The 21410-nt window shown below is 44.8% G+C and overlaps 2 protein-coding genes across 3 annotated transcripts in view; one reads left to right on the top strand and one right to left on the bottom strand.

The window, feature by feature from the left end:
- IGF1R (insulin like growth factor 1 receptor) overlaps positions 1–18425 on the top strand; it is a 179849-nt gene extending 161424 nt beyond the window's left edge. The window contains exons 19-21 of the mRNA XM_017805050.1: positions 1–92; positions 4778–4912; positions 10899–18425. The exon at positions 1–92 is cut by the window's left edge and continues 25 nt beyond it. Of these exons, the coding sequence (XP_017660539.1) occupies positions 1–92; positions 4778–4912; positions 10899–11265 (594 nt within the window). The 3' untranslated portion in view covers positions 11266–18425. The remainder of the gene's footprint in view (positions 93–4777; positions 4913–10898) is intronic.
- PGPEP1L (pyroglutamyl-peptidase I-like) overlaps positions 17899–21410 on the bottom strand; it is a 17243-nt gene continuing 13731 nt past the window's right edge. For both annotated transcript variants that reach the window (XM_017805049.1, XM_017805048.1), the window contains exons 6-7: positions 21127–21353; positions 17899–20200 (exon numbers count right to left, since the gene is read on the bottom strand). In XM_017805049.1, coding sequence (XP_017660538.1) covers positions 20014–20200; positions 21127–21353 — 414 coding nt within the window. In that variant the 3' untranslated portion in view covers positions 17899–20013. The remainder of the gene's footprint in view (positions 20201–21126; positions 21354–21410) is intronic.

Here is a 21410-nt window from a genome sequence, read left to right on the forward strand (position 1 = left end):
TACCGGAAAGGAGGGAAGGGGTTGCTGCCTGTCCGCTGGATGTCCCCGGAATCCCTGAAAGACGGAGTCTTCACAACACACTCCGACGTCTGGTAACAAAGAAGGGGCTCTGAAAAGCTGGTTTAACCCCTTTTCTTTCTATCCCCTCCTCTTGTTTTAGTAGGCTTAACTAAGTGTTCTGTCCATTCAAAGGTAACTCCCTTCTTCCACCTTGAAACATTCTGCTTTATGGCCATATTCCCACTGCAAAATCAAGAACTCATGAGGTTAAATTCTGTCTCTCAGGGAGAGCAGAATTAAATGGATTTCTGAAACTGGAGGTGGTGGCTTGTTTCCTGCTGTTAGTTGTAAAATCAGTTGTGCAGTGAAAAACGTTACCTTCACCTGGAGGAGCAAGTTGTCATTTTTTTACATTGCCCTCCTCCTTCAAGAAAAGCATTAAAAGTTGCCAGGAATATAGAAAGGTTCCTAGTGCTGACCTGCTTTTCCATCAAAACCTTCTGTGTAAACAACTCCCCTTTCCCCCAGACGGGTTGTGTACACCAGCAGGCTTTTTGGGGATCTCTCCCTCACGCATATCCCTCTCCATTTGGAGCTTTGTTTGCTTGTTTTTATGTACTGCAAGATGCAGAAATAGGGTTTTCTTTCAAAGCACACTGCCTGCCTGCTGTATCTGTGCAGTTATTAATAGAGGAGTACACTCAGGAGGAGTAATCCTCTGGAACAGCTCCCCACACACCCCCCAGCTTTTGGACATAGGTAGGGAGGACTTGGCAGAAGATGGTCTTGTACTGGCAGAACCTCTACTCTGTCTTTTATGATTTCTCTGCCTTCCTAACAAGATGTTTTTACTGCTGATCTGTTACAGAATTGGCAGCTGATTGCCTCCAAATGTCTAGAAGTCAGGAGGAAAGGCATTTTTGTGTAGTAAACTGCACTTTCTTTAAACAGCTTGAGGATTTGGAGTCAGTGGTCTGTGGTCCAGAGCACCAGCTATGAGTGAAATGTTCATAAGAGGAATTCAAGTGAAAAAGCAAAGCAACAGAACGGTGCTTAAATTTTATTTTACATATGGCCAGGAACTTACTTTTGAATCCAGTAACCCTCAGACTTGGAAACAGATGAAAATAACCACGTAGAGTCGAGGGGAAGCCCTGTATCAGCCATTTATCTGATGGAGCAGCGCAGGCAGGCTTTTGGCAGTCCCCCCAGTAAAAGAACTTTGGGACTTGTAATGGCTTCACAAAGCAGACAGAAATTTGGACTAGATCACTAGAAAATCCCCAGATGTCGACCTGGCTGAGCCTGGAGTGAGGAGCTGGCAGAGCTGCCTGTTCTCACCACACAAGAGGAACTTTCAGGTCCAGCCGTTGCATCCAAAGGGAATGTGGGTCAGGTGTCCCTGTGGTGACGGAGCAGGCTGGTTCCATGTGTGCTTTCCTTTAGCCTGGAGATGTTTAGTGATGTTATTCTGTAAACACAACTCAAATTCCAAACAAAAAAAACTCCAAATCAAGTGTCAGAAGTAAATTAGTGCTGTACTTGTTGTAGGAAGTATGTGAGTGTTCCCTTCAATGCTGACAAGGAAGAGAGTAGGGTTAGATTGGATATTAGGAAGAAATCCTAATATCCAATCCTCTGAAGGTGGGGAGGCCCTGGCAGATGTTGCCCGGAGAAGTTGTGGCTGCCCCATCCCTGGAAGTGTCCAAGGCCAGGTTGGATGGGGCTTGGAGCAACCTGGGCTAGAGGAAGGTGAGAGGGAGCTGGAATGAGATGATCTGTAAGGTCCCTTCCAACCCAAACAATCCTGTGATTCCATGATTTGGCATTTGTCTGTCATTCAGTCCAAAGCAGGGTTGTGCAAACAACATTGCAGTTGATCAGGGGGACGGTCTGAGTGAAATATCCTGACCTGGAAAGTAGTTTACTTGTTGCAAGGTTGGAATACTTAAGGGAAGGAGCAGGAAAATCTGACAGATTTTTACTTGAAAGCATAGAGAGGAAAAAAATTGTTTTATGGAGAGGAGGTCCACAGCACTCATGGGTATTTCAGACAGTTCTTCTTTGGGAGGGTTTCACATCTTAATTGTTAGAAGTGATTTGCTCTGAAAATTTGTTTCACAGAGATGCACTTTCTGGAGGCACAAAACAAGTGGCTCAATGTGAGAAATTTGCAGTTTGTTTAGAATGTGTATCCACAGCTACAGAGAAATTTCAATCCAGATTCCAAATGTAGCAGGAGCTTGACTTATCACTGTCATGAAATCCTTACTATTTCCTTGATCTGCTTATGGCTAAAAGGATCAGTCCAACTTACTCTTCAGTAACTTTTAGACCAGACACTATAATACATTGAAGGTCTCTCCATGCCAGGAAAAATTACCAGAATCCTTGTATTGGTTCAGATTTTTAAGTGCTCCATGTAAACCATGGAGCTTGGCTGTTTTGGGAGCCATTCATTTGCATTAAATTGTGAAAAAAAAAGAAGGTTGAGATTGTTTTTCTTGTTTTTTTTGGTCGGATATTGTGACATGTTCTTCGAGATCAGTTCTGGAAGCCAAGATATCAAAAAGACAAACTGTGAGAGTGGTCAGAGCCCAGGATTTATAAGCTGTAAGGTGAAATGGCAAACTGCAAGGAGAGTGTCTGGAGGTTTGAAGGGTGGAGCTTTAGCAGTTCATTCTTTTATTGCTTTTCAGGCTGAAGAATGAGGTAATTAGAGACAGGACTGTTTTTGTTGTAGTTAGGGAAGGAGGACATTTTAAAACTAATGTAATACTCTTCAGGGTGAGGGTGGATTTCTATAAATAAGTCCTCAGCATCTTGCATTCTTTCAGGGCTGGTAGTTGCCTGGAAGGAGCAACCTGAGTTTATTAGTTGGGATAATAAGATGAGTAGGTGTGCAAGACTTGTCCTCATTATTCCTGCAGCGATCAAAGTAGCTTCAAAGGCACCAAAACGTTCCGTTGACCCTCTGTCTCTCCCTCCCCTGAAAGGCAAACAATTGTAAGGCTGTTTGTGGCTTCTGGCAAACCAGTTTAGATCCTGGGCATAGCTGAAAGATAAAACCACTCAGCCATAACCAGCTAATGACAGCGGACTCCTGTTTTCGTAACAACACCCCGGTGGAACTGCGCGTTTTCCTCCCAGCTTGACTCAGCAGTTCAGCCACACAACTCAGACAGCAGCGAGATTTTCCTCCTTTTGCCCAGCAGCTCTAAAAGTAGAGCCTCTTCAGTGCAGTGCAGACAATTTGAGCCATGTCTGCTCAATAAACTAATTTTAAATGGAGATATTTTTAGAAAGTGTCAATACTTGCGTCCAAACTACCCAATTACATAACTCTGCTTATCTTCCTTCGCCAGTAATCAATTCCTATTATTAGACAAACTTCTTTTTTTTCACTTCTGCTGTCCTTTGGAGTTATCTGGAAGGAGCTGGAAGCTCTGTTCCAAGAACATAGTTACATACACGTTGCAAAAGGGGTAACTGAGTTTTTCCTGGGGGCTTTAACATTCTGCTGCTTAAAACAGCAAATTGGGGTCTTGGTACAAGAGGCTGGAGAATGTTCATGTTTCTTCCGTATCTTTTCCAAAAATTGGGTTTGTTGCTGCTGTATGATCCTGACTTTGCACCTTTAACTTAGAATGTGGCAGAAACCAAAGCAGAGGGATAAATGGAAGGCATTACCCAAGCAGTGTTTTTGTGCCTGGGCAGTGGAGGCTGGTTGGTTTGCTGGCTGTGGGTGGTGAGGCAGGTGAGATGCCCAGGGGGTGGTGTGTGTTTGCTGTCTGGCTCTCTCAGCCTGTGGAGCAGTGAGGGAAAATGCAGCTTTTCAAGTGGATTTGTGTGACTCAAGTGATGAAAAGCAGCTTGCACTGGAACGAGAGCTTACAGTTCTGTGCTCCTGCCTTCTCAGCCACTATCAGGAGTACCTGAGATGTGTTACATGAAGATTTGGAGTTTAGTGTATTAAGTGTACAGATTTTTTTTCTTGCTGTCTCTGTGGCTTGGGGGAAAGCTTGCCAAGCTTACTTTAAAGTCTCTGCAACTTCTCCACTGCTTAGAAGGTTTGATTCCCTGCCCCCAACCACACAAAGATCTTACTGCAGACTTTAATGGTTAGGTGTGTGTCCAACCTGAGCTGTACAGCCAGCATGGAGATAGGATAGAATAGAATAGGATAGGATTTTTTAATTTTTTACATTTTTTCCCCCCTTACCTGTACCTTTCCTTTTCCCATCTCCACTGTTCTTCCCTTCTTCCCACCTGGCAGTGCATCTAAAGTCTGGACTCTAAAGGGAGATGGGATGTGAGCTGATTCTCCAGACAAGCTCAGAGCTTCAGTCTCCTCTGAGTCAGGAGGCTCCTGGTCGGTGCAATGAGCCTGTGGTGGCTTTTTTACTGATGGACCTGGGCAGAACTGGCGTAGCCAAGTAATGCTGGACCACTGAACCATCATAAACATGACCAGCTCTGGGCTGCAGACTGTGGTGTGAAAAGTGGGGATGGAATTGTGCCAGTCTTTGCTTACAGAGGCCGTTCTGAAGAGTCACTCAGAACTGGGAGCCCTTCTCACCACTGAGACACCACCCGAGGTGTTTGAAGTCCACGGTGCTGTGACTGTCACCACGGCTGCGTTGCTTTTTGAGCAGTGGGAATTCTGTGTTAAAAGAAAACACCCATGGACACCTACTGCTGAGCATCAGCTAAGAAATCCCCCCCTTATGTCCTGTAGGGATGGCTCAGGCTCCTCAAGCTGTGCTCTCTGTTGCAGGTCGTTCGGGGTGGTGCTGTGGGAGATCGCGACGCTGGCGGAGCAGCCGTACCAGGGCATGACCAACGAGCAGGTGCTTCGCTTCGTGATGGAGGGGGGGCTGCTGGAGAAACCAGACAACTGCCCTGACATGCTGTAAGTGCCACAGCCACCACTGTCTCCTCCCTGCACAGCTCATTCTTCCTGATCCCTTCGGTGCCTGCTCTTCCCCATCTGCCACAGGAGGGGCTGTTAAGGAGTTCAAGTCACGGGAGGTGCTGCTCAAACAGTCTCTGTCAATCCAGTATTTTGTAGTAGTCAGACATTCCAGAAAGCCAGAATCTCACTTTAGGCTATCCTTCTCCTCTGATAAGGAAACAAAGCACAGTCTTGGTGTTCTTGAATAAAATTAGACTTTATAAAGCTCATAAGCAACATTTGCTTGAGCGGGAGACTCTGTGCCTAAACCTTGTCTCTTCTGCTTAAAGTAATTCTGTTGAGCATAAAGAGAGAAAAGAGCCTGGGACAAGCTGAGATGTGCATAAACACTGGAATTCAACTTTTTAGTTCAGCATACAGATAAATCAGTGTATCCTTGCTCTGTCGGAAGCCTTGTTGGATCTGCTGTGTCACTCACCCCATGGAGATAAACAAATCCCCCCTGCAAGCAGTTTCCTTCCCTGAAAGCACAGAAAGTGTTTTTTCACAGAAAAACCTCTCCCTGCCCCAGCATCGACCCAAAGCCTCGCAGCAGCAGAGGGTGTGCAGTGCAGCAGCTTCAGTTTTTAGCTTTACATTGCTGAAATACTTCTGCTGGCCTTTGTGTACAGCAGTTTCAGTTGTTCAGACTTTATTGCTTTGATATACTTCCCAAACTGACTTTTGGGAAGGAAATACTGCGTCTTGCAGTTATTGAAATTTGTTGGAGGCCCACAGAAGGGATACAATCACTTAAGGGCCTCAGCTGCTTGGGATTCTTAGGAAAATAGCTTTTTTGGCTGGAGCCTGGCTGCGGTTTCAGATGACAGGCAGTGTTGTTTTGTTGTTTGAGGGGGGTGGGTGGTATATGCAGGGGGAGGTGTAGCTGCCATGTGATTCCTTGGTTTCACATTCCTTCCCTTTCACGATGCTGGGGAGAATTCCTGGCAGTCGATTGACTGGGCATTGTTTAACATGGTCAGAGCTGTGTAATGGGGGGAGAACGAACGTGGTGTGTGACAGGATCAGAGTCCACAGGGACAAACACCTCTGCAGTGAGAACAAACTCGGGGAGAGATTCAGCTTTAGAAATTCCTCACTAACTGGGGCACGTGTGGTATGAGCAGAGGGGTGGGAGGGGAGGCACTGACAGAAGCTGAAGCTTTCCCTACTGCAGCCCACCCAGCTCTCTGTCCTCCCCCTCCTCAGGAAATCTCCTCTGCTCCTGGCTGTTGCTACTGGATGAATCCACTCTCAGGGTCCTGGCTTGTGAGCTGGGAGAACTTGGTTAAAGTCTGGCAGAGCAGATCTTTGCACCAGGGTGCAACAGCAAAGGCCTCTTTTGTGCTGATTCTGAGGAAGAAGCAGTTCAGAGGTTAGTTTTGGCCATAGGACTCGGCCTCATGGTGCAGAGGTGCACAATAAAAAAAATCTGCCTTTTAATGGAGCTGCTTCACTCCTTCAGAACAAGGAATGGGGCTAAACTCAGAACCAAGGCGCACTCGCTTTAGCAGTGGGGGTTTGTTTGACACAGCTGAGTATAAAATGTCCAAAATGAAAAAAAAATAGAATGTATTGACCTTATTGTGACTTGCTTTAGCTCTCTTTCAGTCTGTTTTGTCTTTGTTTTAGGACAGACATCCAAATCTGCTGAAATTCAAATAGACTGTTGTAGGAATAACAGTTGGGAGCTCCAGGAATAACCTTCACCTTTGTTCCCTGCACGTGCATTTGGCATTCAAAGAATGTCTTTTGTGTTACTGTTGTGCTTTCCCTCCTTTCCCTGTCCTCCACCCCATTATCCCAGGATGCTTTAACGATGCTGTGCCACACTGGGTGACCTGACAACTCCTGCCAGTCGTCCCCCTCACAGGTGTGGCTGTGGGCAGGGTCAGACACCTGGTCTGGTCTGTAGGCACAGGTCCTGTCCCCTCTCAGCTGCCAGGGACCTACAAGAAAATTAGGGAATAGGCAGAAAGGTGCTTGTAACAAAGAGCCCTGAAATTCCATATGGATCTGCCAGACATCCCACCATGTTCCAGGCCACTGCTTTATAAAACCCTTTGTAAAATAAGGGATCCTCTTTTTTGTGGAGTTTGCCAAAAGATTCTGCTTAAAGACAGGTTTCTTGGCATGTCTGTGCCAGTGGAAGGTGTCTTTTAGAAAGCACAAATTCTTACTGGTGGAGACTGGTCTGTGATATTTTAATATTGACTCTCAAGATGTCCCAAAAGCAAAGCCCACCTGCTGCAGGGAGATCAGTTATTTGGGCTTGGTGCTGTCTGGAAGCAGGTGAGAGAGGGAGCCAGGAACTGTGTTCCTTTGTCTCACGTGGTAGCTACAAAGGCAGAGGTACTTTGTTCTTTAAATTAGCTTGACTTGGAAACAACTAAAATTATGGTGAGAACACCAGTGGAATTATGGTCAGAACACCAGGGGACCTGTCTGTAGGGAGAGGGGAGTGTGCTCATATGGAGAAACCTCCAGGACAGGTGGAGGAGGTAACTGCTGTGGGGAAGTGTAGAGGAGAACAGAGAGGAGAGTTTTGCTGTCACCAGCCCCACTGTTTTGAACCGTGTGGGTGCTGTGAGTGTTGACACAGCCGTGCACCCTGCAGCCACTGAGCAGTTCTCCTCAGGACCTCGTGTTCCCCCCACATGCTCATGGTGCCGGCAGGCTTGGATGCTCCACGTCTCCTGGTCGTGCCTGTCGGTGCCTGTGCTCTCCTGGCCCCTTCAGCAGTGAATCAGGAGCTTCCAGCAGGAGCTGCAGAGGTTTCTGTTCTGCAGTTTGGTTTGTCAGATGCTTGTGCAAAGGGGGGATTTTATGGTGTGGTTGTCCCGTGGTTCAGAGGTGGTAAATCCCTGTGAAAAAGGGCAAAGCACAAAGGGGACGGTATTTCTGGAGGCTTTTTACTCTTGCACAGGGTGAAACAAGACTCAGTTGTGTTTGTGCTACACCCTCTTGGCATAGCTGGCGTGGTTTTGCAGACAGAACCATGCAATGAGACAGATGGTTCAGTAAGACAGTGCCAGGAGAAGCTTTGCTGTTTTTCTCCTCTTCCTGTGCACCAAGTGATGTTTTTATGTCCTCCCATTGTTATGGCACCGCTCATCAGGTGACGGCTGCGTGGCTGGAGCTTGGGTACAGCTGAAGCTCTCAGACAGCGTGTTCCCATGGGGCTTTTAAAAGTTGTGGAGGCTGGAATTCCACTCTGTTTTTGAAGCAGAATTGCTTCCCCCACATGCATTGTAGATGAGGAGACTATTTACGCAGTGCTGATTTCCCTTTGTTCCTGGGTAGAACCCGGGGTCTGCTCTGCAGAGGGACTGTCAGCAGGCACCACCAGCAGGGGAGGAGAGGTCCTTTCGCTTTTCCCCACCAAATCAAGCCTAATGCAAAGCACAAATGGAATTCAGCATCTATAGGAACTTTCCATTTTCTGTTTTTTATTGTCTCAGTGCAAACCAGAATTCATTTTCTGCTCAGTTCTTTGAGCAAAAGATGCACAGAGGGATGCTGGCTGTTCCCCTGTCCCATGACGGTGCCTCCAGCTCCCTGGAGCTCACTTGCCACCAGTCAGGAACGTACTTTATAAATCTGCTCAGGTTCTATTAACAGCCTGTAAATTCTCCTGTTGTCTACTGGAAAGGTTTCTGTTTTGTTTAAGATAATGTAAACAAGGTCTGCGGACACACGGAGTTAAAAAGAAAAAAAAATCCTTTTATGGGAACTCTGTAGGGTTTTTAAATCTGGAATGGCTTAAAAGAAACATCACATGTCCTTGTTTGTGCTGATGTCACATGCATTACTCCGCTGCTTGTGGTATCTCCTTAGCATTGCCCTTAGGCCTCGGGGCACAGTGCCAGTGAATATCCAGTGTTCCTGGCTCCAGCCAGCGCTTCTATTCAGGGACGCAGCAGTCAGCTGGAAAGGAAACAGCAATGAAGTAACAGAAATGGATTTTATATATTTATGTCTCAAGCCTTCCCTCCCCTCTCGTGGGTGAGGGTACGGTGCAGTTTTATAGCTTGGCTTCGCTTTTGCTCTGAGAGGCTTTTTAAAGGCTCCAAACCCGGCGCTGGCCGAGCGGTGTTTACGTGTCTACGTGCGGTTACAATGCAGCATTGAGTACCCGGGGAGTGCTCCCAGCACAGACTGGTTTTGCCAGCTCCTCGTTGGGTGTCACAAGGCCATTCTCAGGTGGCTGACGTTTGCTCACGGGGAGCTGTGCCAGCGGAGCTCTGGCAGGAGGACTGGGGACTTGAGATGCACTTCAGCGCCGATTGCTTTGGGTTTGGTCAAAGCACTCAGCGGTGTTTGCAGCCCAAACACGGCCGCTTGCCCTCTCCCTGCTGCCTCAGTCAGCTCAGAACACAGTGGAGATCCTACAGATTTCCCAGTTTCCCAGGTTTCTGGGGAGGGGGTTTCTTTGCTGTGGTTTTGTTCCAGGCCACGGTTCCCAGACTCTCCAAACCTGTGCACAGCAACAGCCTGCAGAGCCCAGGGTCTTCCAGCTTGGTGAGAGTCCTGTTGGAAGGTTTCTCCTAGAGCAGGGCCATTACTCTGGAAGGGACTGGGGTACTATTCAAAAAGAGAGTGAATTTTTGTTCATTTGTTTGTTTTCTTTCTAATCTAAAAAAATAATCTTTCCCCACTGATGCAGAGATCTGGTGAACTGAGGGCACAAGGCAGTGAGAGCTCTAATTAAAGGATCAAATAGAATTGCTTGTTTACGCTCTGAAAACATGAGGAAGTTTGGAGTATGGTATTGCTGTTCTGTAGAATTAAAGCTAAAAGATGATGTGACCTGGCTTGAGGGAAGGCTGGCAGAGGTGGGAAGTGAACCCCAGAAAGCCAGGGGGGTCTCACTGGGGCTGCAGGTCCCAGTGCTGGCAGATAAGTCAGGACACAAAGGATTCTCCAGTGTGTTACCTTAAATGAGAGAGCTTTCTTTGCTCTGTTTTATTTTTAGCTCCATTCTTACTCTAACACAGAGTAGTAGTTTTGGCCAGCAATGACTTCCTCCACACAGCGTGTTCCTCTGAGCACTGTGTACACAGAGGATTGGCTCAAAGAATTAATGCTAATCTTCCTTTTCTTATTTAAATTTGTCCTATTACTGCACTGTGCTAACAGAAGACATCCCTATTCCACCTTCACAGACAGTGAAATCCTTTCTTGTGTTATGTTTAAAGCTCAGGGCGATCTCCTGGGAATATCCAATTTTGCTGTGTCATGAAAATGCTGTTTTCATTATGTCTGTATTACTGTTTCATTTTGTGGTTTTGTTTTGCCAGCATGGGACATTGTACAGATCTAATCATGGATGTGCTTAAACAGATGATCTCACACTCCGTGAAATATTAATGCATCCCTGGCCGTAAATGAAAACAACCTAATTTTAAAATAAAAATATTAGAGAGTGTCTTTGAGATTGGAAAATGTCTGCTGGGGATTACAATTAATTTGAATGTAATTTTCTTCTTTCGGGGGGAAAAAAAGCAGTGCTTTACCTTGTGTGTATTTTTCCTATTTTAATTTTTTTCCAAGGCAGTATTGATGGGTGGGATCGGTGGTTTGAAAAAGATCCTCCGAGAGGCACAGTCACGTAATTTATGGCCGAGTGAGCACAGGGTACTTTGGAGGAGAAGGAGAAATATCAGGTCAGAATTAAAGTATGAAATGGTTGTCAGGTAATGACATCCAATGAATGGATGTCAGGTAACAGGTATGGGCAGGTGTGTGAGAGGGAGTGGAGAAGGGTGAGGTGGGAGTTACAGCAGTAAAAGGGTGATCAGAAGGGAGGTTGAAATGTGGCACAGGGATCTCAGCACTTCGTCTGCCGTCAGAATGGAATGATGTTCTGAACCGTGTGGTCCAGTCCAGTCAGGGCTCATAGAACACCTCAGTAAATGCTTTTCCCTGTGTGTTTCTCGCCCAGGTTTGAGCTGATGCGCATGTGCTGGCAGTACAACCCGAAAATGAGACCCTCCTTCTTGGAAATCATCGGTAGCATCAAAGACGAGCTGGACCCAGCCTTCAAAGAGGTCTCCTTCTTCTACAGTGAGGAGAACAAGCCTCCGGACACAGAGGAGCTTGACCTGGAGACTGAGAACATGGAGAGCATTCCTTTAGATCCCTCCTCCACCCTCCAACCCACTGACAAGCACTCAGGACACAAAGCTGAGAACGGCCCCGGCGTGGTGGTGCTCCGGGCCAGCTTCGAGGAGCGACAGCCGTACGCGCACATGAACGGGGGCCGCAAGAACGAGAGGGCCCTGCCCCTGCCCCAGTCGTCGGCCTGCTGATCCTCCGAGCCCGGCAGGAACACCGCCCAGAGAAACACAGGCATTGGGGGAAGAAAGAAAGGAAAAATCACAATATATTCAAAAGCCTACTGTACCTCAGTGGATCTTCAGAACTGCCATAGCTGCACTTGGGAGAACCCTTTTTTCAGTAAACAAGTTGCCGTATTTTTCTTTTTTTCGATATGCAAGCAGATGTTTGTTTCAGTCAAGGACTCCAGTCATGGGGCACACAGTTGGCCTTTTAAAAACTCTTAATGTTAACACTTAATAGCAACAGAAAACTTGAGATCTGATGTCTCTCTCTCTCTCTCTCTCTCTCTCTTCTCTTTCCTCTCCCTTCTCTTTCTTTCTGTCTCTCTTTTTGCTTCATAATGGGAAACATATCTGCGTGCAAGTTCAACCGTACAGCACTTTTATCAGATCAAAGATATCGCAGGCCAGGTGGTTCCCAGTACCCCTGCAAGCACCTGCCTAACACTGTAGGTCTTTATAAAAAAAAACACAAACAAACAAAAAAAACCACACACACGAAAAAAAAACTAAACTAAAAAAGACTGGATTTTTAATGTTGCTCTTTAATCTTTTTAGGAACATGTAAAAGAATACAAAAGGGCCATCATTCGTCCAAGGCTGTTACCATTTTCAACGCTGCCAAATTTTGCCAAAAAAAAATGAACTCTTTGTTTTTTGTTTTCGTTTTCTTTTTTTTTGTTGTTCTTTTTGTAGGCGTGGAAGGAGCACAGTAATCAACTGCTCTGTTCAAAAGAGATCCTGACCAATAAGTTCTATTCAGTCATGCACTGGTATTTAAAAAAAAAAAAAAATTAGAAAAAAAATCAAATTGTCTAGATCTTTTTTCAAAACTGGACAAAATGTGATTTATTTTTATTTTTTTTCTTGTGATGGAGAAGATAAAAGGGATGGGGTAAAGAACCAGCCCTCCCTCCACCCCTGTCCCTATCCCATTCTGGACAAAACTGGCAGTGGTGAGCTAAACAAACACGTGCATTTCGTACAAAAAAAGTCAACCGCACGCCAAAAACGAATTATGAGAAACCTGAACCTAAGCGGCCGAGATCTCCATCGGTGCAGCCTGTCCTTCCTCCACAGGCTGGCGAGGAAAAACACCTAGAAACATAAATTGGAGAAGACAAAAAAAAGCAGTAACCGGATTCAAGTATATGATGCTTTGTTGACCTTTTCTCTTTATTATTAAGACTTCTCGAAGGGTCTTGCAGTTCTATGTTAGACCATGGATCATTTGCATACACATTGTCTTTTGTGTCACTTTTATAACTTTTTTACGGTTCAGATACTCATCTATATGTCTGTACAGAAAAAAGCTGCTATTTTTTTTGTTCTTTATCTTTGTGGATTTAATCTATGAAAACCTTCAGGTCTGCCCTCCTTTCCCTTCCCTTCCACTTCAACAAATTTTCTTATGCTTTGTACTATAGTGTGTAACCTTTACTTCCTCCTTCCCGGTAACCGCTACCTTTCATATGAATTGCCATGAACTGTTTAATGCCTTTTTATAAATACATTTCCTCCTTTTTTTTTTTTTTTAAATTAAATTTAATTTAATTTTTTTTCCCATTAGTTGTTTTACAGCATCTTGGCTGTGTGGGCTTACAGGGCTTTTGAGGGGGACACGGAGAAAGAAGGGACACCCCGCACGGGAACACTCTGGCAGTGCTGTGGTGTGGTGTTTTTAAGCCCCAGTTTTCCTTCCTTCCCACTAACCTCTGCCCAGGCAGCACGGGAGTCTCTTACAGTGCAAGGCATGATACAAACTCAGGTCAGAAACAAAAGGTTAAATATTTAGTACATTCTTGTTCAGTGTTTATATTCATTGTTGTACAAGGGTCCTACCCCTCGTCCCCTCCCCGCTTGTTTTGGTTGTGGCACACCCCCCCACCCGCCCATCCCCACACAGACACACACACACATGCATTCTTTTTAAATTATTTGTTGGGTACAACAGCAGACAACCAGGCTTTTGGGTCACTGATCTGTAAAAAGACTATTTAGCCCTCCCACCCTGTGAACAAGAGCTATGCCAGGTGCAGCTGGCGATGATGCCAGGCATTCCTAGGGTGGCCACTGAACACCTGGCTCCAGCCAACCCCAGCTCTTCTCCTTCCTGATGGGAAAGCTCTCATGGAGGGGAACCCTCCTGGGAGGGCACCTGGGCCGCACTTCACACCCCTGGTGAGGAAAACAAGCACCAACCAAACGAAGCCACCACCCCATTTCTGTGGAGCTGGGTGGAAAGCACAGAGCTGGGGCCAGCGGCTTGGCTGGCAAACGGTGAAGTGTTGGCAGCTATGGAAACCTGTACAAGTCCAAGCTTGTGGCTTAAATCATAGACCAAACCTCAGAACAAAAGAAAACGAGTGAGCTTGTTTGCTCAGTTGCAGAAGCCTTGGTGAGAGGGGAAGGAGGGGCCGTCAGGAAGTCGACAACCAAGGAGTTGCACCAGTTGCTCATCTTACCTTAGTTCCAGCGTCTGGGCCTTTGTTTAGCACTGATCCAACCAAACGATGGCAGGAAGAGGTGGTTCTGGGATGGAAACGTTCAAATCTTTGAGTAAGAACAACGAATTAAAATATACTGATTGCTAGTTTTGACTGGAGATTTTAAAAAGTTTGTAGTGCTTTTTGCTTGTGTAGTTTAGGTCCCATTATCTTCTCTTGCCTCTGTCCCGTAGTTATTTTTCCCTTTTAAAAATGAAAAAGACAAAAAAGTTAATTAAGAAGGTATTCTATGTAGGATTTTTTATTTATTTTTGTGATATCAGTTTAAATCACTGTAGAGATGCCCCATAATAAATTTAAATACTAAGATAAGGGTTTTAGAGTATGACAGGGGGACAGTTTTTGATTTTTTTTTTTCAAACATTTATCTACCTCACTCTTATTTTTTTATATGTGTGTATATAAAAAGAATACATCTCACATTTCTCAGCAGCCAATAAATGCCGTTGATACTGGTAACCTCTCACTCCATATACCACATGCTCTAGGTTCTGGAGGGGAACAATCACTGCCTGCCACAAAGGGTCACTTCAGAATATTTGCCGCAATTCCAAGGGGTTTCTCCAATTTTTTGCATCAGATTCGTTATTTGAGGAGAAATCCAAGAGTTGTCTGACTTAGGGTGACCATTCTTTAAGGAAACACAGAGGCTTTTTAATGTGCTGTCACAGCAGTCCGTGGGTCAGCAGCAAAACGCTGCGTGTTTAGAGGAGTGGAAATGTAGGTGACCTGATACGGGGACTTCAAATTGTGAGTATTTGCTGAAATCTGTTACAGAAATCAACTGTTTACAATGTTTGGAAGTCCAGAAGAACTACTAAAGGGAATGGTCTTTCTGTTTGTCCTGTAGAATGGGCTAAGTCATTCCTGCCAGTTCTTGCTCAGATGTCACAAGCACCAAAAAGACATTTGGCTGAATCAGAACCCAAAAATAAATTGGCTCATACAGCGATAGCATCGCTTTCTTGACCAAAAAACCTGTCACAGGCTGCCTGTTGATCCTGCTAGATTGAGTTTACAGCTTTGGGTCTTTGCTGCTTCTGTTTGATGAGAGCACTGATTTTTTTTTTTTTTTTTAATTTTTTTCCCCCAAACTAATATTGATTTCTTTTAACACGCCAGTAAAAAGTCAGTTCCCTTTTCTTCCCCTGTTTATATGCCTTATAACTGTGGATTCTGATGGACCAGCCATCAAATTTTAACTGCCCTCTGACAGCGTGTAACTGGTTTACAAGCACACAGGACTAACACGAGCTTGCCATCATTTTGATGTATAATGTTTCCCTTTTTCCAGCTCTGGCAGCTGTTCCTGCAGGTGTTGGTTGTGGTATCTGAGTAATGTGGTGCCTGGAGTTGTACACGGCCTCTTGGATACACAGTGCTGTGGTTAATTCTGAGAGTTTGTCTTTGGAGGGAGCATTTCTCCCTAGTCCTGAGAAACCAGCAAAATTGGAAGTTTTCACTAGATGGGTTTGGTTTTCCATGTTTGATTATGTTCCAGTGACCTTTGGGTGCAGTGGTTGTTCCCCTCCCTTGCACATATTGATTACCACAACTGGAGATCCTCAGATCTTTCAGCTGGCTGGGAGGGTTTTGTTAAAACTGTCCGAGTTACTGGTTTGTAGAATTGTATGTAGGTGGTTTTACAATGCATTAGGAAGAAACACTAATGGCGTAGCATCACGAGAAACATTTCAAAAAGCACTTCAGTAGAAGACAGTCACAGGGCCTCACATACATGTGTGTGATGGCAGTCAGCTCTCCTGGACCAAACCACCTTCATGATACCATTGCGTTCTGTGTTTGCAGTTCAAGCTTAATTCCTTTTTCGTTCTGTTTGTTTCCATAGTTTATTTTTGTTGTGTTTTGTGCATTTTGAATAGCTTTATTCACATGGGTTTTTCATGCAGACTTCCCTTGGACAGTAAATCGAGTTGTTTGTGCATGTGAACAACTGAGAATTAATGTTGGCTTGATAGAGTCATAATATGGTTTGTAATGTTGTTCTTCCCTGAGACCACTGGCTTGTCTGGTATGGAAAATTTATTTAGAACTTCAGCTATGTTTGAATAAAGTTCAAGTAATCCAGTTTGTTTATAAATTGAAAACAAAAGCCCACCCAGCCCTGAAACCCAGCGTTTTGCCGGATGGTACCGAGATGTTTGGATGCAGTGGGATAAGGAGTTGGCGTCGCTGCGGGGAGCAGGCGGCTGTGACTGCAGGGCCCGGCCATGGCTCTCACCTGCCCCGCACTGCAGAGCTCTCGGGGGCACAGGAGGTGCTTTGGTTGCAAAGGAATGTGATTCCTGAGTAAATCAGATGCTGTTTTGGGGGGATGACACAAAGGCGCAGCAGCCGAGCGCGGTGGAAGGCGTGGGGCTGGGCCAGCCCGCGGGCGCCGCGGCTCCGACAGCGCGATGCCTCTGCCCCTCCCAGCTGGCTCCAAGTGCTCTGTGGTTCTAGGCACAGTCACACTGATGCTCCTCTTGGTCTCAAAACAAAAAGAAGGCCCAGTTTGCCCAGGATGACTGGTGACCAGAGGGAGCTGCTGTCAGGTCCTCTGGGATCTGCTGAGGGGTGCTCGGTACAATCCGAGACTAAGTGAACAACACTCCTATTGTTGGTGTAACTCCATACATATATATCTATATATACATATATATATACCTACATATGTATATCTATAATATAGATATATATATTTAAACCCTTTTCATTCCATTAGTACAAGTAACACTTGTTTCCTGTTTTCTTTATTTTGTTTGTCAACCGTGTATTCAATCACTGGGCTGAACAACAGTGGAGGAAGGTGCAAGGGATCCACTCCTTACTAACCAGTGATAAAGCCAGATATTGCAACTTAACCCATGAGTAGATGTGCAGACAAGGATTGGAGAACGATGTGTAGAAACAACCCAAGTGGCCAGGGGTGCTGAAGATACAGAACTCAAGTAGGCAGGAAGGACACCTCAGTTCAGGGAGCTGCTGCTCAGAGGTGCTGAACAGCCCCTGACCTCGAGCAGCTGGGTCAGTCAGCACGGAGATGTGTTTGTGGGGAGACACCTGAAAACAGGACATGGCAATGGGGATCTAGAGACACAGGGCTTGGCAGAAGCTTGAGGTGGTTTTCCTGAGCTTAATCTGTGGGACAGCACCAGAGCTCAGGTGTCCCCGTTCTGATCGTTGGTACTTGTACGTAAACCTCCGGACTTGGCAGCTGGAGCGGGGAATTCGTTCCCAGGAGTATGGCAGTGGTTGTCATCGGTCTGTATGGATCTGTCTCACCTACAGCTGGTCTGTTCTGCAAGTACCTTAGAACTTCCCTAGTTTGTGTGTGTGCATTTGCGTGTGTGCTCATATATTTTTTTTGGTATGCGTTCTGTTGATTAGTAACCATTAATTAGCATTTTCAATAGGGCTTTAAGTCCAGTAGATTACGGGTAGTCAGTTGACGAAGATCTGGTTTACAAGAACTAATTAAATGTTTCATTGCATTTTGTAAGTACATAGAATAATTTTATAAAATGTTTGTAGTTTATAAATGCCTAAAATATAATTTAAGGGCACTTTTCTGTGTCTGTGTGTGGGTGTGTCTGTCTGTGATCAGTTTTTCCATGGTACCAGTTTACTAGTTAGCTTTACAATATGCCAAAAAGGATCGCTGACTTGTCCAACTCATGGCTTGTTCTTCTCCCCCTTCCCACCCAAGCTTTGTGTCCCACCATACAGCGAGTGAGTAAAGGAGTTGGGAAAATGTTCTGTATCTTCAGTATCCTGGTCTTCCAGAGCCCTCTGGTTGGGGTGGGATCATCTTACCTGGTCATTTCACTTTACTGTCTAGGGCAGTTACCTTTTGGATTACAAGAACCTCACTGGTCGGGGAAACAGAACAGGTTTGCTGCTCCCCAGGCTCACCTGTGCTGTTCAGCACCTCTGCTCCATGTGATTTGAAGGAAGTGACTGTGTGAGAGAAAGAGGGAAGATGGTTTTCATAACTGCTGTTGAAGAACTCTTTGCAAATCTCTTATCACTTTAAAAGTTTCTCTAAAGCTGTTGAGGACCATTGGAAGCTTTGGTTGAAATGAGCAAGGCAGGGTCCCTATTTATTTTTATTTAAGGATATTGAAGATCCAACCCCTCTGCCGTGGACAGGGACACCTTCTGTTTTCTGAACCAGTGAGGTTTGAGATGAAAGGATTGGCCAGAGTTTGTCTACCTCTGGGACAAAAACAAAACTAGAAAGTGCTAAGGAATGGATGCAGTTGCAAATACATTTTCCAATTTTTCTTGTTTAAATTTTTTTAAGAGAAAATTAAACAATAACATGGCCAATTTATTACATAAAAAGACTTGCTGTGTATAAATTATTCCTAAAGAAATTCCTGTGTTTATATTAAAATGAATCAGTAGATAAAAAAAAATTCAAAATGTTTTTGTATATTCTGTTGTAAGAATTTATTCCTGTTATTGCGATATACTCGGGATTCTTTACATTATGAAAAGAAGAAACTTTGTCTATTTTGAATGGCTGAAGCTAAGGCTCCTTTAGTTTCTCTTACTCTGCTTTTTTCTAGTAGTTTCAGTACTACATGATTTAAGTTAAATAAAAGAATTCTGTATGCATTTGCCTGTTTCTGAATTTGTTGCTCCTTCCAGAAAGCAAGTACAGGTTAGAAAACTAAAGTTTCTCTGGTTTTCTTTTCAGCTGCGTTGAATTGAGCTACTCTGAATATATTTTAGTAGGGGTCAGTACTGCCACTGCTGGGTTGGAATCAGAAGTATTGTCGTGCAGTGGCACTGAGGGTGTGTGGAGCCTTCTTGGTGAGATTTGAGCAGTTTTTTGCAGGGTGATTCCTCTGAATAAGGTGAGCATTGTTTGTTATTTGAGGAAAATCCACTTTTTACCCACACAGCAATCCACAGGTGAGGCATTCAGGCAGCCACCTGGTTATCAGCTTTCTGCAGCGGCATTGGGAAAGACAGTGGGGAGAAAACTGGGATTATCTTGGCAGGTCCAGTTCCTCAGGCTCTTGTCATCAGCGTGTTGACTAAAACAAGGCACTATGGTGGCCCAAAGCCTCATCAGCTGCCTGTGCTGTTACATTTGTCTCTTGTCCGTTGTACTGACATGATGCTTGAGGAGCAGGCTTTGTTTCCCTGGAGAAATCCCAGGTGTCCAGATGAAGCTGCTGCTGCCCTGTTCTAGTGACTGACTTAGAAAATTCCCAGCTAACTGCATCTCATCCCTGTGTCCTGGCAGTAGCAGGATTGTGGAGGAAGGTGCATGTGGGTGTTCCCTGTGTGCTGAGGGGCAGTGCTGTAACCCCCCTGTGGTACCCAGCTTCCATGGCACAGCAATTCTGTGTGGAGCTGTTTGGGATGTGGAGGGGTCTGATCCCAAGTTTTACCATGTGGGAATCTCATTTGGCGCCTGTTTTGTCAGTAACATGTGCCCTTCCCACGGCACAGTGCTTCAGGATTGCCTTTCCTGGGACAGGTTGGCTGTTGGATTTTGATGTGTCAGTCCCTGAATAGCCATGACCTGTCCTGCTGAAAACTTGTTTTTGGGCTGTGCTTGTGGAAGGACTGTGGTGTTTTTCTTTGGGACAGGCACTGAGAATTTGGGGTTAGTGGTGGTTTCAGGCTGAAACTAAAATTACCAAGAGCATTCCAGATCCTGCTGGACTCCAGTTTTCTCTGTACTCGGAAGTCCCCCTGGGCCCAGAGCCCGTTGCTGATGTGGAAAGCAGCATTTACAGCAGGTCAGGGAGGGGGAATTGTAGAACTTCACATACCAGGAGCCCTGTTTCTCCCATACCCACATGTTCTGTGTGGGCACTTCAGCTGGACTGGGATGGGCTTGGGGGGATCTCTGTTCCATCCATCCTTACAGCTCTGAGAGCCCACCTCGGTTCAGCAAGTCTTTGTTAATGTCTTTATAACCAACAGAACTAGGATTAGGCATCTAAAATGTTTGAAATCCAGTTTCACACTTTCTGAAATCTGAAACAACCTTATTTTTAGCAAGACAAACTGCCGGTTACTTGGTTTTTCCCCTCGAGCTTTTTTCTCAGAGATGTAAACAGTTGTTTGGGTTTTGCAAGGAAATTTCACTGAAAATAACATGGGCTGTAAAATCCTTTTGTGTGAAGGTTTTAAATAATCTTTAGATTTGCTTCATTTAAGAAGTAGGGAATTGCTTTCTAAGAAATCATCTTTTTTTTTTTTTTCCTATATGATCCACCCCACACTGTTCTAACATTGCTAAGATAATGGTCTGTAATGCTTTTCCTAGAAAGTCTGCTGTTACTGACTTGGATAATGGAGGCACATGGATGAAAGCTGCTCTTCCATTGCCATAATACAGAGAAGTGTAGTAGGTGTAATCACAGATGTACCTGCAATATTAAAAACAAAACAAAACCAGAAACCTGAATTAAGGCTCAGTAAACTTTGATTAAATTTTAATATTCTAAGTAGCCAAACCAGATCTGGTTTATGAAATTATTAAGAACATATTTGCTTAGTGAATAAAGGAAATGCTGAAATAAACCAAGTTTGAGAAACAAATGTTCCTTATCTGATGGTTTGGTTTCTCAGACACCCACCCACAAAGAACTTTAAATAAAAAAATCACAAGACAGGCATTCTTGTGGGGTGGGAAAGGTAACACACCCTGCTGGAAACTACAACCATGTAACACAGTTTTACGTGTAAGGCACAGTATCTCTCAGTCTGGAGGGGTTTTGTCTTTATCACCCCACCTTGTAACTTGCAGGTGCAAATCCTGAATTTAAGGGCCAAGATTAACTGATTTTTATTTAAAAATAAACCTACTTTTTTTTCTTTTCTATGAAGACTAGCACAGTAGAAAATTGCTCCAGTACTACTGGAACACATAATAAGATCACAGACCTGTTTCTAAAGGTACCTGTAATTGTTGTTCTCCAGTGTATGTATTTACATTTTCTGTCCCTCCCAGCTGAGAAGAAATAGATTAAAATCTGCTACCAGTCGGTATTGCTTTCAGTCTCTCTTAATAGCTGAGGTTTACTGGGGTTGTTCATCACAGGGTGTGCTACGCTGGAACTTGTTTCTTTTGGAATTTACAAATCCATGGAAAAATATCTACTGGCTGTAGCATTTCATGAAAGCTGCTTTACGTAAAATTTAAATTCATGGCAGTTTTCATACTTGTGCCCCTCTGAAGACTTTGCTTCAAAGTGATTTTGTTTGGAGGGAAAGTCAAGGCAAAGACTGTCCAAGCTGGAGCTGACTGAGTTGCTCCTGCCGTTCCCCCGAGCCCCCGACACACGGTGTTTACCTCCCCGCATCTCTGGAGAAGATGATATCAATCCCTTCCACTGAAACGTTTTTCCAGAGAGTCTTCATATTAATTGTAGATTCAATCTTTTCTGGGCCATCCAGCACGCAGCAGGCACCTTCTGGGTGAAAACCACAAGCATCCCTGTCTTGGTAGCCTTTGTTCTTCCCACACTGCTCCAGGATGATGACTGTGGTGGATGAAGCCAGCCCAACGTGAACAGTAAGCTGGGGGTTTTTTTTCCCACCAGAGTGAGCAACAGGAAATTAAAAATAAGACCTGTT

This window comes from Lepidothrix coronata, unplaced genomic scaffold, assembly GCF_001604755.1.
Source record: "Lepidothrix coronata isolate B3197 unplaced genomic scaffold, Lepidothrix_coronata-1.0 Scaffold11, whole genome shotgun sequence".
NCBI classification, from domain to species: Eukaryota; Metazoa; Chordata; class Aves; order Passeriformes; family Pipridae; genus Lepidothrix; species Lepidothrix coronata.